Source organism: Rhincodon typus, chromosome 33, assembly GCF_021869965.1.
Source record: "Rhincodon typus isolate 14 chromosome 33, sRhiTyp1.1, whole genome shotgun sequence".
Taxonomy (NCBI): Eukaryota; Metazoa; Chordata; class Chondrichthyes; order Orectolobiformes; family Rhincodontidae; genus Rhincodon; species Rhincodon typus.
In genome coordinates this window covers 26,343,248-26,358,597 of record NC_063364.1, presented here as the reverse complement: position 1 = coordinate 26,358,597, position 15,350 = coordinate 26,343,248, and the positions used below count along the sequence as shown (strand labels likewise).

General features: G+C 37.7%; 1 protein-coding gene across 4 annotated transcripts in view; it reads left to right on the top strand.

The window, feature by feature from the left end:
• Positions 1–14,226, top strand: part of LOC109928793 (CTS telomere maintenance complex component 1) — a 47,444-nt gene extending 33,218 nt beyond the window's left edge. Inside the window, exons 13-18 of one of the 4 annotated variants that reach the window (XM_048615786.1) lie at positions 5,664–6,339; positions 11,652–11,741; positions 11,983–12,126; positions 12,530–12,624; positions 13,256–13,365; positions 13,911–14,226. In XM_048615786.1, the coding sequence (XP_048471743.1) occupies positions 5,664–6,339; positions 11,652–11,741; positions 11,983–12,126; positions 12,530–12,624; positions 13,256–13,365; positions 13,911–14,152 (1,357 nt within the window). In that variant the 3' untranslated portion in view covers positions 14,153–14,226. Of the gene's footprint in view, positions 1–5,663; positions 6,340–11,651; positions 11,742–11,982; positions 12,127–12,529; positions 12,625–13,255; positions 13,366–13,910 lie in introns of those variants that run through there. The other 3 variants (XM_048615787.1, XR_007265396.1, XM_048615789.1) reach the window with 3 other exon arrangements.
• The last annotated feature ends 1,124 nt before the right edge of the window (positions 14,227–15,350 follow it).

Below are 15,350 nucleotides of genomic sequence, written 5' to 3'. Positions count from 1 at the left end.
TGTTGAGCATCAGCTTCAGGAACTGCCAAACAAATTAGTACCTGAAATAAAGTAACCAATCACTTTGTGTAGGGGCTATGGTAATACATAGTCTGCTTATCTCTCACCTCCTGAAATGTTGTTTTAAATTAAACCTATCCAATGTTTTGTGAGAAATATCTTGTATCTTAATCTGGTATGGTGTCAAATTGATGTGATGTTAGTATACAATCCTGTTAGCCACCTTACCTGGATAAATCAATGTCTTGAATCATTTGTTTGTTCCTGGGAGTTAATACCCTATGCGAATCAAGTTTAATTTCATAGCAACATCTTAATATAAACTAATCACAAAAGCCCCTCCAGGTGAAAATGTCAAAACATGAAAGATAATCCAATTGACTGAATCAAATCAGATTTTTAATCCGAATTACTGTGCTGGATAAAATAGCTAGCCTCCAATTTATCATAAACGACAGCACTTTTTTTCCTGCTATCCCTTGCCCTTCAGTATTCCATTACCTGTTACCTTTAAAGTGTTTCTGTTCATTACTTTACTTTATTTTTCTTGCCCCAGAGCTCTTCACCCTTACAATGTTGCCATGTTTTAAGGTTAACACTGCCTCACCACTGCCGAAACAAAGGAATTAGTTTTGATAATGAAATCTCTTAATCCAAAACTGTCAATCATGGATTGAAATGCCCCAAGTGTAAGTTCACTGATCACTCAGTCGATTAAGGCAATGAGTAGGCTAATCCATCTGGTCCAAGAAACTTCTAGTCCTCTACTGTAGTGTTTGCTGCGTAAGTTTCCAGTTGAAATGTTAGAATTGTTTAGTGCATTTTGACAATGGGGGAAGAAAAACAACCAGTGTTTCAAAACTAGAAGCCAGAATTGTTATGCAGAATGTATTTGGTTACTTAATGGAGAGTGAAGGCTGGATGCGATGACCTTGCACTTGAATAACACCATACATTTATATAAAGCATTTAGCATTGTAAAACAACCAAAGGTGCTTCACAGTAATATTATCAGACAAAAAAAAAGAAATTGAATCAAATTAGATGATGTTAGGAATGGTGAAAGAGGTAGATTTAAAGGAGCAGAAAGAGTAGATGTTTAAGAAGGGAATTCCAACGCTTTATAGCCTAGATAGTTGAAAGTACTACTGCTAACAGAGGTGAAGACACCAGGAGATGTGTATGAGGCCAGAGTTAACTTTAAGCATTGGGGCTCAAAGGTACCAGAGAAAGAAAGGGAAATGCTGTGGGGGGATTTGAACAGAAGGATCAGGATTTTAAAATGGATGCCTTGGATCGGGAACCTACATAGGTCAGCATGTAGAGGAGTTAAATAAGAAAGGAACGTGGTTAGAATGTGGCTGGTGGAGTTTTGAATGATATTGTATCTATGAAAAGTGGAAGATATAGGATTGCCCAAAGAAATGTGGAATACTTGAGTCTGAAAATAACAAACAGGGATGATAATTTCAGCTGCAGATGAATATCATTATAGTGATGGTTGTTGGTAGCTTGTGTGATGATGGAGAGATGGTATCCAAAGCTCAGCTCAGTGAAGTACAATGCTGAGATTGTAAATAAATTCTTTCAGCCTGAGATTGAAGCCTGGACAGAAGAGCACAAATATTGGTTACAAAATGAAGAGTTGTGTTTAGGACTGAAAGTAATGGCTTCAGTTTTCTAAATGTTTAATTGCAATAAATTTAAGGCATATCCAGGACTGAATGTCAGACAAACAGATTGACCACGTGAAACAACAGAGGAGTCAAAAGAGTTGGTGGTGAGGTAGAGCTAGATGTCATCAATATTTGGAGACATATTTGTATTTCAATTTGAAAGGCTGTGTTCTCAGAAGATTACACTAGGGCACATGTTGCTCGGTGTGGAGATTTGAGGTTCCAGAAGTCATGGGTGTAGGGATGGGGAGCAAAGCTATTGCATGAGATTCTCTGCCCATGACTGTTTGGGTAAGTGTGTAATCAGGTGACAGGAGTCCCTTTCAACTGGACAGTAAAGAACTGTTGGAAGAGAATAGTTAGTCAAATATGTCAGGTTGAAGACACATCATGTAAGATGAGGAACAATAATACACCAAAATCATACATCAGATGTTAATTGTGACTTCAGTTAGGGCTATTAGAATACTGTGGCGGGGAGAAACGTGATTGGAGAGAGACTAATGTGACACTCATTGTCAGAACTAGTACGTGTAGAGATAGCTTTTGAAGAAAGGAGAAAGAGAGCTTCATTGAAACTGTAGTCCATTAACAAGTTTCATGAAAGAAGCAGAGACATTACTGCAAAATCTCACTCTTTTTCTGAGGGATTTCCTTTATTTATTTATGGAAATGTTGCAGGGCTTAGAATTTTGAAAGCATCAAATGACCAACATCTATGTTGCTTGACCTCCCTCAACTGCTAACCTGATCCTGTTGTCCGTAAATACTTCCCTCTTTTAACTAGATGCTATGGAATAGAGTTGAAAGAAAAATCCTAGATGTTGGAAGCAAAAATGAAACATGCACTTATGTAATCCCAAAGAGTAGTAGAGTGGATTAAGTACATCCGAAGTAAATATGCTGTTGTAATGTAGTGTAATACATCAGTAGATTTGTGTACAGGAAGCTCCCACAAATGGCATTGATTATCTATTTTGCTAAAAGTGCTGGAAATATCTACTTGGTCTGTTATCAAAAATGAGGCCGGTGTTATTTTGGTGACACATTTTTTGATTGAATTGACTAACTTCACTTCTTGTGAGTAGAGAAATTGACCAAATTGGTCTCAAGATGCATGTCTAGGTTGAGAATTATAGAATTCCTACAGCCTGGATGCAGCTATTTGGCCCATCGAGTCTACACCGATCTTCTGAAGAGCATCGAACCCATACCTATCCACTCGCCCTCCCCAACCTTATCCCTGCATTTCCCAAGGCTAATCCACCGAGCCAGCACATCCCCAGGCGTTATGGGCAATTTAAAATGGTCAATACATCTAACCTGCATGCCTTTGGATTGTGGGAGGAAGCAGGGAGCACCCGGAGGAAACACACGCAGACGTGGGGAGAATGTCTCTGGAGTTTGCACAGTTAACTAAGGGTGGAATCGAATTCGGGTCCCTGGTGCTGAGAGGCAGCAGCATTAACTACTGAGTAATCCTAAAAATTTTCTTTGAAAGTAAAACGGTAAATCTTTGCTCTGAACTGACTAAAGTCTCCTCTCACCCGTCCAAAGAGCAAAGCAGACTAATTGTTTCACTTTATGTACATGGAATGCCATTGTTGTGTCTGAAGACAGTTCAAACAGGTTTCCAAAATCAGTGTAGAATTCAGTTTTGTGTGCCAAACAAAGTCTACAAAATGCCAGCTGCCCATGCCTAAAAATGCAGCTTTACACAATTTTCAAGAATTAATCTCAGCCAAGCATAATTAGATTAGAGACATGGGTCCCCTTTAAGATTCTTGTGAAGATTTGTAGCTTGGATTGTGGATGAGGTTGTTGGCTTGCTTGCCGAGCTGGCTGGTTATTGTACAGATGTTTTATCACTATGCTAGACAGACAACTCCAAGAGGACATAGTATGCCCCAAGACACTGGCCACACTACCCTACATCAAGAACATATCAGAACTGACAACGAGACTCCTGCGACCACTAGGAATCATGGTAGCACACAAACCCACAGTCAAACTACAACAAACACTCACAAGGACCAAAGACCCCATACCCCTGACATGCAGTACTAATGTAGTTTACAAAATACCTTGCAATGACTGCAACAAACATTACGTCGGTCAGACCGGAAGAAAACTAGCCATTGGGATACACTGACACCACCTAGCAGCAAAACGACACAAAGACCTTTCCCTCATCTCAGTACACTCGGACAATGAAGGCCATCAATTTAACTCGGACAACATGACCAACTTAGCTCAAGTCAAACACAGACATGCACAGGAATTCTTAGAGGCCTGGTTTTCAACCCGTAATGCAATCAACTAACCTGTGGAATTAGACTGCATATACAAACCCCTGCAGAACAGAACCAGAAATGTTACAACCCAACTTAACAGACGAGATCATATAAATACCAAGCAGAGTAGAACAACATCGCTTCATCGGAGGCCACACTGATGATGTTACCTAGCATGGTAATGAAACATCTGTAGAATAACTAGCCAGCTCAGTGAGCAAGCCAATAACCAGCCAGCTCGGCGAGCAAGCCAATAACCACATGTCCCCACCTGAGTCATCAGTTACGAGTAAGGGAATTGCCATTGAGCTCAGAATTGGGCACATTATTGATATTCCCTAAGTATGTAAAGACTAATGTCTGCCGAATAATCCAGCAACATTCACAAACGCTAACCTAAAGAACGATTGTTTCAGCAGATGCTTTGATGCCACCCACATCCTGCAGAATGAAGTACAAAGAAAAACTTGCATTTGTGTAGTGACTTTCATAACCTATTGACATCCTGAGTGTTTTACAGCTAATAAACTTTTGAAATGTATTAACAGTTGTGATGTAGGGAACATGGCAGCCAAAAAAAAACAAAGTAATAATGGTAGGATTATCTGTTCTTGAGGTGTTGAGGGAACCAGGGATAACTTGCCCTGCACCTATTTTAAATAGTACCTTTCGGGAGAGGAAGCAGAAATTTCAACTCTTTTTAGAAAAAGATCTATGAACATTTGCTTGTATAATTCTATCAGACTGATTATATTGCGTGAATACTAGACTACGTGAGTTTAAGACGTGATTTAAAAACCGATTTTCAACTGAACATAAGCAACATGCTGAAAATTTGAGTTTCATCCGTGTATTCTTTGTTCACCCCCTAATAATTGCACGAATAATGCACAAGTATTGTACAGAAGTCTTGGTGAAAAGCATTCTGGTCAAACCGGTTGTTGGCTTAAAACCGATCATTTGGGTGCGGCTAAACTTTTTTTATTGCAAAATTAAAATAAAACAATTAAAATGAGAGGCATTGTCCTTCCAGATTGAACTGTGCAGCTTTCTTCACCTCACAAACATGGCAAAATGTACTTGTCCAGGATTTAGTTTCTCTTTAAAAGGCTCTGCAGTATTTTTCCATTGCAGCCTGTCGACGTGGCAGGGGTTGTCTTTTGTCGCGCACGATGGGAGAGGATTGGGGAAGGGATTGAGTTGAAAGCGAATGCGTAATGGCAGTTGGAGGTGAACAGTGAAATTTTGTAATTGAGGCTGGGACTCTAGACTAATTTTTCAGCGATGAATCCTTTTTTTTTAATGCTTTGTAAACTAACCCAATACACGCTGCAGTCTAAGTGTCCGGATGCTCTTTCTCGGTATGTTTGCTTCACAACCAGGACATGTTTAATAGCTATTATCTGCAATGCAACGTCATTTATCAACCCTTGGGGATTTGCTAGGAAATGTGATTGGTCTAAACTGCAAACGTTAGAGGGCGGGGTAGCTCACTGCAGCAGATGTTTTTGTGGTTAGTGAAATTCTCGGGTTTCGAATACAGCTTCGCTTTTGTTGCTACTCCATTTTAGCCTCAGCTGTGAGCTCTTTTGCAGCGCTCAGATCAGAAATTCGTAGCACTCTCTCTTGAGAGCACTTGCCTTGTTACTTGAATTTTTTTTAATTTTTAAAAAAAAATCTGGTATTTCAACAGGATCTATGTCCAGTTCTGTGCGGCTGACTTGCAAGTACTCAAGAGACGTGCTGCTTCGACAAGACCAAAACTGCTCAGCCCTGCGCTGTCTAGCACCTTGTCGACTAGTGCAAGAACTGCTGCTCGCAGCAGCTGCAATGAGGCATGCAGAAACGATGAGCTCAACAGCATCACATCCAATCAGCACCAGGATAGCCCTTCCCTTCCCAAAATGCCTCGGCTGAAGGAAGTTGTGCTGCAAGAAGGCCATGTTGGTGAAAGTAGAACTGTTTGTTCACACCCATTATGGACTGGCGACGAAGCGGTGGGCATCCCGGGCGGGAGAAAGCAGCTACCGGGCACAGGTACACCCCCTGGACATTCGACAGCATGCACCAGACAGAGAAAGGAAGGAACGTGCAGCGTAGGCTGTGTTACCCAGCTAATATTAGTAACTCACAAAGATGCTTTGATGCTGAGGAACTGTCAATATGGCAGAAACGAAGGCTGTGAGCATATTAATGGCTCTGAAGAGGCTTTCATCAAGAGAGCTAAGCCGAGGCTGCGACTGGCTTTTCAGGCGTCTGCGGTCAATATCGGAAGCCCCAGAGAGTGGAAAGATGAATCAAAAATCGAGGGATTGCCAGAGCTGGAAACAGACCCCTCTCTTTGTTCTGAACACAACAATCGTACAGAAGTAAGTACTGCTTTAATTGAACTCTGTCCTTGAAAACTAGTGCTGCGATGCAGTACAATCTCAGCTCCTAATTATGGCAGCCATGACTTGCATCCTGTCCTGCTCTCTCAAATGTAAGTGAATTTGACAAACTTCTGGTGGTCAATTACGAACCTTATTTGGGTATACCCCAAATGTAAAATAAACTGCAACATTAACCCTTTAGTTACTCTCTTTCCAAATAAGCTCTTTTTTGATCTTGCAGAACATTTTATTTAAAAATTGTGGCCAAAGATGAAGTCTCTGAAAACCTGATGATCTTGATCAAATGCCTAATGGATATATTATGTTGCACAAGATTAATAATGAAAAGAATGCTGATCCCTTATATAAGCAATGACCTTCAAAGCATTGGTTTACAGCATTAATACTGTGAACATGGCTAGGTTGTGAACGATTTAAGTTGTTTACTGAATGCATGGAAAACCAAAGTGACCCATGACTTACCAAAAAGCTTTCTTTGTTTGGGTGTTGGCTTTGTTAACTCTTTGTACGGAGGAGGTCATGTGGTTGGTTCAATCCTATATGTGTTGCTGTAATAATTTTGCACGTAGTTTGCATGTTTTGGGGATGGAGGGCATGTTTTTTAAGCCATCTTAACTACTTTATATAATTTGTATTTGGCTTCTTTATTACTTAAAAATTTCATTCTTGATTATGAAAATTTAGTTTTGCCTTGTAAGATTTTTGTCAAGCTAAAGTTGCTGACTGACTTCAGAAACTACCCTGTAAAGTTGGAAATTTTATCTACATGTTAGTTAAATTATTTTTGAAAAGTGCCTATACAAGTCAGTTTAACTGAGAAATTGGTTTACAATTGAGTATCTGGTATATTCGAGCATAAAAATAGTAAAGTGGAAGCCAAATAAATATTAAGGAAAGCAGTTCATTAAAAGTAATATTTAGTGTGTCAGAATTACTGGTGTTTTTTTTTCAAGTTTGAATAGTCTTAAGTGTTGACAATTCAGAAATACAAAGTATTTGTCAATATGCAATTGATAACCAAAGGTGTAAATATTGATGGCTTCAAGAATTCTCTTCAGAGTTTAAGATATGCTCAGTCAAATGTAAGAGGAATGCACACTGGATGCAGACATTTCTGTTGCAAACAATCTTCTTGTTTTGGAGAGCTGCACAATTTTTACTTGTATTGGTCACTTGTGCTTTCAGAAAAGTTTATGTTCTAAAGATTAAGACTCCCATTTGCTTGTCATATTGAGCTGATTAATTGTCACAGACTGAAAGTTATCTCTCTCAACTTCAAAACTTTGTAAGATAAGTGTGGGCATTGTTATATACCAAAACCAGCCATTGTATAACAGTAAACTGCATTTTTCCTCTTTTGAAACATTGTTCTGAAACATTGAAGTACGTTTTGTAGTTGTACAGTACGAAAATGTGCAAATTTTCATGGATGAATAACTCAACTGCAGCTGTGTGAAACATGTTTTCAAATTGTAGTATTTTGTGAACTAAAATTAAAATCTACATATTTGTAGTTTAATGCACTGAACTATTTTGCAATGGCTTGAATTTTGTAGATTTCATTGTAATTTTATGTTTTGACAAACTCTTTGACTCTGACTTTGACTTTGTTTTTAAAATTTTACGTTTAGTTTACGACCATTCTGTTTCAAGGTTGAAGCTGTAGTGAGAAAGTGCGGGTTAAAATTTAGCTTTGACTTGTGCTTATTTTTATGATCCAATTTCTTTATTTTCTAAAATACAAATTGGGTTTTATCTATTAACTGTTGAAACAAGCACTTATTCAGATTCCAAACTGGAAAAACTATGTGGATAGTAAATACTGTAGCAGTAGTGTTAGGCAAAACATTGGTTTGATGGTTTTATATCTTTTGGGAGAAATAGTCTCAAATGTTTCTTATGATATTTCCCGCCAATTTATGGGTGTCCGGAAGTAGGCACAGTTTCACCTAGTCTTTATAACGAAGACGACAAGCTTTGAGGGAGCGCCATTTTTGTGCAAATTCTTGCCTCCACTTGCATAGGTGTGGGAGGAAAACTACAGTAAGATAATGTTGGTTGTTTCACAGAATATTGCTAATATTTATTTTTGCTAGAAATGGCTTCCATAAAGTTCTGATGTTAACTGATTTGTCTAATTTGTGTCGTCTTTGTTCTTTTGAGTTCCCTTGTAAAAGGGTGCATAATTAACCCTTGCATTGTCTGGGAAATCAGATGAAAAAGCATTCTCATAATTTTACATATTGATGTTGGGGAAAATTGCACCCAATGAACTTGTGTACAGATTGTCATGGCAAATGATCATTATTAATTGCAATACAGTTTTTGAAAGTTAATCTTGAACTAATAGCCTATTTGACTGGGGTGGGGGGGAGAAATTGCTGCTTTCTTGTTTGAAATGCCCACCCTAATGCCATCTTAAAAGAGAAATATTTGAGGAGGATGGCTGAGATTAAACTCTGGATATAATGGAGCAATGAGGGTAAGCAGTGACAAATATAAATTTGTTACAGCTTTTGCACGTAATCCTGAAAGGTTTATAATTTTGGGAATTTGCTCATCACTTTTCGTAATGTCAACATCCCTGGATTCTCGCAGGTCTATAAATATTTGGAATAAGTAGGAAAACAATGAATTTGGTACGCTGAAAGACAAGTTTTTGGTATTTTTATTTGGTTTAGTTCCTTGCATAAATATGACATCGCTACAGACATGCACAATTTCTGAATGAGTTTTCCACTCAACATTTTCTTTACATTTTTTTTTTACCATTCTTAAGAAATACATCTGAAACCCTGAACTGAAATGAGATCACAGAGTTGTTGGCATGAATACTTTTGCTAATGCTAGTCCCTTGACAGATTCTCTTTGAAGTTCAGGTGCTTTTTGTTTCCAGTGAGGAGGGAGAAGACTGTGTCATTTCCACCATGATACAGTACAGTGCCTCTGAACAGACTTGCATTTGTCACTTGTTTTAGTCACTGTTTTCTGGTGGCAAGGGTATTTAATTTAGTATAACTTCTCATATTTAATGCACGCAGTAATAGCACCACATTTTGAAATGGTATTCCATGGATCAACACTGAGCACTTAGTAAATGTAACATTTTTTTCAAATGGTTATCTTTAACAGCCATATGGGTTTTACAACTGATCTGTAGCTGATAAATTGTGGTCATTAAAATATCAGTGTTGCACAAGAGGCCTAAATGTTGTGATGCAAAATCTCGAGTGCTAATATGCTGTTTTAAGTTGTCCTTTCACATAGTCTTGAATTAAAAATGTCACTCTAATGTTAGCAAGTTGATACTTAAAAATTGAGGATGCAATAGTAATATATGTACAATCTGTTTATAGCAAGTGGGTTATTTGTGTAGTCAAGAGTTCTGACAAGTAGAAAAATCAACTTAAATGGCTGGCAATGTGTGTCTCTGCAGTGTTTTCACTGGCATACGTGGTTAATATTTGTAGGATCAGAAAACAGTTATTACCCTTAGTACACAATCTAATTGTAACTTTTGACATGATTAAATGATGTATGTATGTGACGGAGTATGTCTTAAGCTTTTAAACTAAGTATGTTAAACCATTTCTTGTTTCATTTGCCAAAACGAAATTCCTGATTAGTGAAAAGTTCAACACTACCTGATCTGAATACATGAGAAGCTAAACAAGTGTAGGATGGTAGTGAAATCACCACCCAGTGCCAAATTGTAATTGTGAATGCCTTGGTATCTGCTAATCTTTACAAGGTGAAAACTCTTATCTAATTTCTCATCATGTGTGTTGGACCGAAGGTTTCATCTCTCGAGCACAGGTGTTGCATGGCCAATGGTACAGTCTAACTTAAATGCTTGCATAATTGCCAATTCCCTTTTCAATGATAAATTGTTTACTAATGTGATTTATTTGTTGAAAAAAGGTCCCATGTCTTTAATGTTGGATTTTCAGGTTCTGTAAGAAAAACTAAAACTGGTATTTGGTAAATTGAGGAATTCTTTTACAGAATTTGCATAATTTCTGAAATTCTTGATTGTAAAAGATTGAATTTTATAAATTGCACATCCCTCTCCCGAGGTTCGTTTGTTCTCAGATGTGGGTGCATGACCTTTTTTTTTGCCAATCTCAACTTTCTCAATGACGTGTTTAATTTCTACAAGTATTAGTTTTTAAGCCTCAGTACCAGCACCACTTGATATGGTTGTTTCATTTACAAAAAAATTGTTTTATGCAAATTTGAGAACAATTAATACTGCCAGTGTAATATTTTAAAAGTCACTTGTATGATTTTGATTATTTTCGTGATGCTCTTGCAGGGTAATAACTGTATTTGAAGTGTTGTATCATTCTATTGTCACTTAAATGATTTGGCATTTACTCACCAGACCAATATTAAAATCCCCTTAAGTCATTGATTTCGGAAGGAGCCGGTCCCTGCAACCATACTAATGTTACTGCCACCACGTCCCTGAAGAAAGCAGTTAGTGTTTTGCTGGCCAAAGTACAGTCCTGCACAAAAGTAATATCAGCCACCTCGTCTTTCCAGTTTCTTGGGGAAGTGCAGTTGTTGTATCAACTGCTGCACGCTTTCTGAGGGATAAATGCAAAGCTGAGAAGTGTAAAAATTAAAGTATTGCACATTTTTTACAGATCTGATTCCCACAGCCGCCATAAATTATATAAATCAAGTTCAACGTAAAGATGATGTAACTTGTTTGCTCCTTTAACTTGCATCAAGACCTCCTAGCCTCTTGCCCCTATCCTCACTGACTGTGATTATCTCCTGTTAAGCAAGGAGTGCTTTGATTTTAAAATTCTTGACAGAGTCTTCACATGCTTCCATTGGATTACCCAGATACTGCCAGTTTTCTACCTTTTTTCTGGAGATGCTAACACATTTCTGCACATACAGGTAATAATAGCAGCCAACTAATGAAGGATCCTAGTCGAACAACAGGGCACATCTTTGATCCCTTACTAGCAGTTTTAAGATCAGTTAATACTTCTCAACAAGTAAGGCATGAATAATTCAAATGCATATGTGTTTGATCAGATTTCAGTCTGTTGATCTTTGTTTCTTCCTATTATTTGTCTGATATCTGGGAATCTTTTGCCATTGATAAAGTTTCTCTTTGTTTGCGTACTTTAATATGAAAAAGAACACTTTCCAATGCCTGTTGCTCAAACCAGACTTTTTGTCTGGTATGATTGGCTCAATATCTTAGCTCTTCATTAGTACCACTCGATCTGAACTGGTTATATGTGATTATTATTTCAATGTCATTGCAGGTGCTGTTGGATTTCATGGGAAAATCTGTGAAGTGGTACCATCTAATAAACCCAGGTGGAGTATACAGATTGATTGCATCAAAACAGCTGGTGAGCGAATCAAAAGGTGCTTCTGTAAGGAATATTTGAGCATGGAAAACAACAATTCTAATAACTGGTGATAACGTTGTAAAAATCTTCATGCTGAAAGAAATCACCTGAATTATGCAGGATTACATTCTGATTCTATTTTGCAGAAATAAATGATCGAGGCAATCGATTATATTCCATTATCACTTGAAAACCTTTAATTTAATTTGTAATATTTACAAATTTTCCCTTCATTATCCAGGGCGTGTCTGTTTTTGAACAACGTAGCTCTAGCACCATTCCACGAAAGACTCTGCAAAGTTTGAATTGTCCGCTCTTCATTACTTTTCAGTCTGGCTGGAACTTGCAGTATATTTCCACATTGTCTTCTTTACACCAATCCCAGGTAGGTCAGCAAATTGGAAATCAAGGACATTAGCTGGGTTCAATTAAACTCATCATTCAGCCATATCAAGGACTTACAGAATGAATTTCTTGAATATTAGAAAGTGGGAGTTTGGAAGTGACAGGTTTAGTAATTTGTAATGTATAACATTTATGCATTACTAGAATACAGTGGAATACACCCTGACAGTTGGACCACAGTTAATGTAACCAGCTGTTCAAAATAATTAGTAAATGTGAAATGAGAAAATAAGAGCCACTATCTGTCAGTTTACAATCATATTAGTAGGCTTAAGAAAGGTTCCATGAATTTTTAAAAATCTTTTCTAAAATGATTCTGTTCGTGTTGTCTTTAAGATATAGTTTTAGATCGGTATTTTTATTGGCAAAATTTCCAATTTCAGCTTTCCAAAAATCGAATAAACCTGTCTGCTTATTTTGAAAACTTGGCCTCAAAAATAACTCGCCTTTGCACTATTCAAGAGGTACTCTCTCTCACGTAAGTACGGAAATGTACTTGTATGTATTGAGAGCGTACGTTAGTGAGAACTGTCTGTTCCTGTCTCAACTTCTCCTTTGAGTGTTCCTTTGCCATCCTCCCTGTGGTGACTGCTGGAGGTATAGTTCTAATCAAGTACCAACCCCCAAGACCCATAAAGCCTTTCTTGATATAAACCCACTTATGTTTGCTGTCCAAGCTTTTGAAGTATAGACCATTGCAACTCTACCTTTGCTCAGTCTAAACAGTGTGTACCTTGCATAAGATTACTTGGCAGTCAATAGATTCTAAATCCAGGTCAGTATTTTTAAAGACAACATGGTTGGTAAGCTCAAGCCAGACCATCTTGGTACTGCTGTTTTAAGACTCCCCTCTCATATGTTTATGAATTGCCTATACTTGTATTAGAAACAAATAAGTTGTTCATGCATTGATACAATTATTTGCTGTATTTGTATGACCTCTTAAATGTATGAACTTAATTTTACAGTTTGAACTTTGCTTGAAATATTTTTTAAAAATCTGTATAATTCTTTGCCAATTTTATTTGGGAGAATTTAGCTCCCTCATTTTTTAGAGCAACAGTGTTTTTAACAGCTTGGAGTCTTCTAATGTTCGGGTTATTTGCCAGTTTCTCAGCACCGCTTGTCTCTTTCACTGGAATCATATTGGAAAGGATCTGCATTAACCCCAATAGAAGAACTAACTTTGCAGCTGTTATAACTGACAAAAACGCACAAGGTAAAGATGAAGCAATATTCCAGTTGTATTAAAACCATTAGCTATGATTTGTATTTCCAAAATTGGAATGTCCTACAGTTTGTTGAAATGTTGTGATATGTTGGAGGAATGTTGTCTAACAATGATGGATTCAAATCTGTATCCTGGCATTTCTATCTGACTGAAATTCAACATAAGAAATAAAAGCAGGAATAGGCCATTCAACAAGATTATAGCTGATCTGCCCTGGCCTCAACTCCTGTTCCATGCCAACTCAGCATGGAATGAAATAAGCATGAAGATACTGAGAAGAGGTGTTTTTTTCCATTTGCAGAAAAGCAGAGTTTACACAGGAGGCTGTGAGTTGCTCTCATGTATAGAAAAAATTGACATAGACTGAGGAATATATTATCTATTGAATAAAGAAGCTAACTTTAATTGTTGCAAAAGACTGTTTTGTGGCATTTTCCCCTGAGTTGTTGAATATGAAGTGTTTGCTTGTTCCAGCTTCATTGGTGACTTCATTTGGTTGTGTTTAACTCCAATTTGCTCCTTGCTTGTAATAGGTGTTTCGGTTCCTGGTGACTGGGGCCTGAAGTTAACTGTTGGTGATGTTCAAAATACTGCCGTAGCTCTGGACATCTACGTAAATTTCACAATGCTGTCTTACACCCTTGGAATTTTACCAGGAACTGTGGTGCTGTTTTGTAGTTTGGAGAGGACAACATCCAGGTTAGTATTCTGTAAGAGTGAGCCCTTCTGCCTCCCCCACCCCCCCAACACACACACACACACAACAGTTGTATAATGACTGGTCTGTACCTTAACTGCAATTATTTGCATTAGTACATTTCCCTTGAAGGCATATGACAGAAAAAGCAATTGATGTTTGTTGTGAATATTTCAGTTGTCCTGCCGTTTACAACCTTTTAATTGATTTTCTTTTAAACTTGTTCACCAGATGCACCACTGGCTAGACCTGCATTTGTTGCCAATCCCTAGTTGCCACTGAGGAAATGGTGAATTTGTGCAGTATATGAGATATGAATACTCACTGTGCAATTAGGAACTGTGTTGCAGGAGTTTTCATGAGTCACAGAATTTCCTCTGTCCTTCGCATAGAAAGCATGCTTCCTGATTTGCCTAGTTTTAATTTTAAGTTTGGCACCCAATCTTGGCCCGAAGAATAAATAAATTTATCTGTATCTATTGAATCTTTTTAACATGTAAAACATCTGAATGAGATCACCCCTCCGTTTTTTAAACTCAAAAGAAAATGAGACAAATTTATGCAACTTTTCATAGGTTGTTCTTAGCTCCAGCATTCCATTGGATCGGGTCTGTTCTGTACTCAGTTGAGAGCCAATATATTCTTCCTGAAGTATGATTCCAAAACGCAATGTAGAATATAAACTATACAGCTATACTTGTCTACAGCTGAGGCATGACTTCTTCCTATTTGTAATCCCCTCCTTTCCCATCTTGAAGTAATGGGTAATATTCAGTTAGCCTTTCTGATTGCAGAAGTATATATAAAGCAAGCTTTTGTGTGTTTGAACTTCAAAATCTGTTTTGCCCAGGTCTTCCTCAATTTGAAAGAACTAAAGTTTATTTTTCTTCAGTGGATGATGCTACATCTGCCCGCATTAAAATTCTAACTGTCATAGTTTTACCACTTAATAATCTCAATTTCATGTAGGACCCTGCAGTTTTATTTCAGGTCTGCCACCCTTCAGTTCTCTTCAGGTGCAGTGTCTGACCTGCTGAATATTCCGAACAGTCAATATTAACAAAGATGGGTTGTTTGACTTCAGTTGCTTTTAAAACATGGCCAATATGTCTAATTATATTTTAAAGTGCCCTCAAATCCTATTGCAGTCATGTCATTTATAGTTAAGATACAATTCAGGAGTTTCAAATATTAGAGGTAGTAGGAATTGCAGATGCTGGAGAATCCGAGATAACAAGGTCCAGAGCTGGATGAACTCGGCAGGCCAAGCGGCATC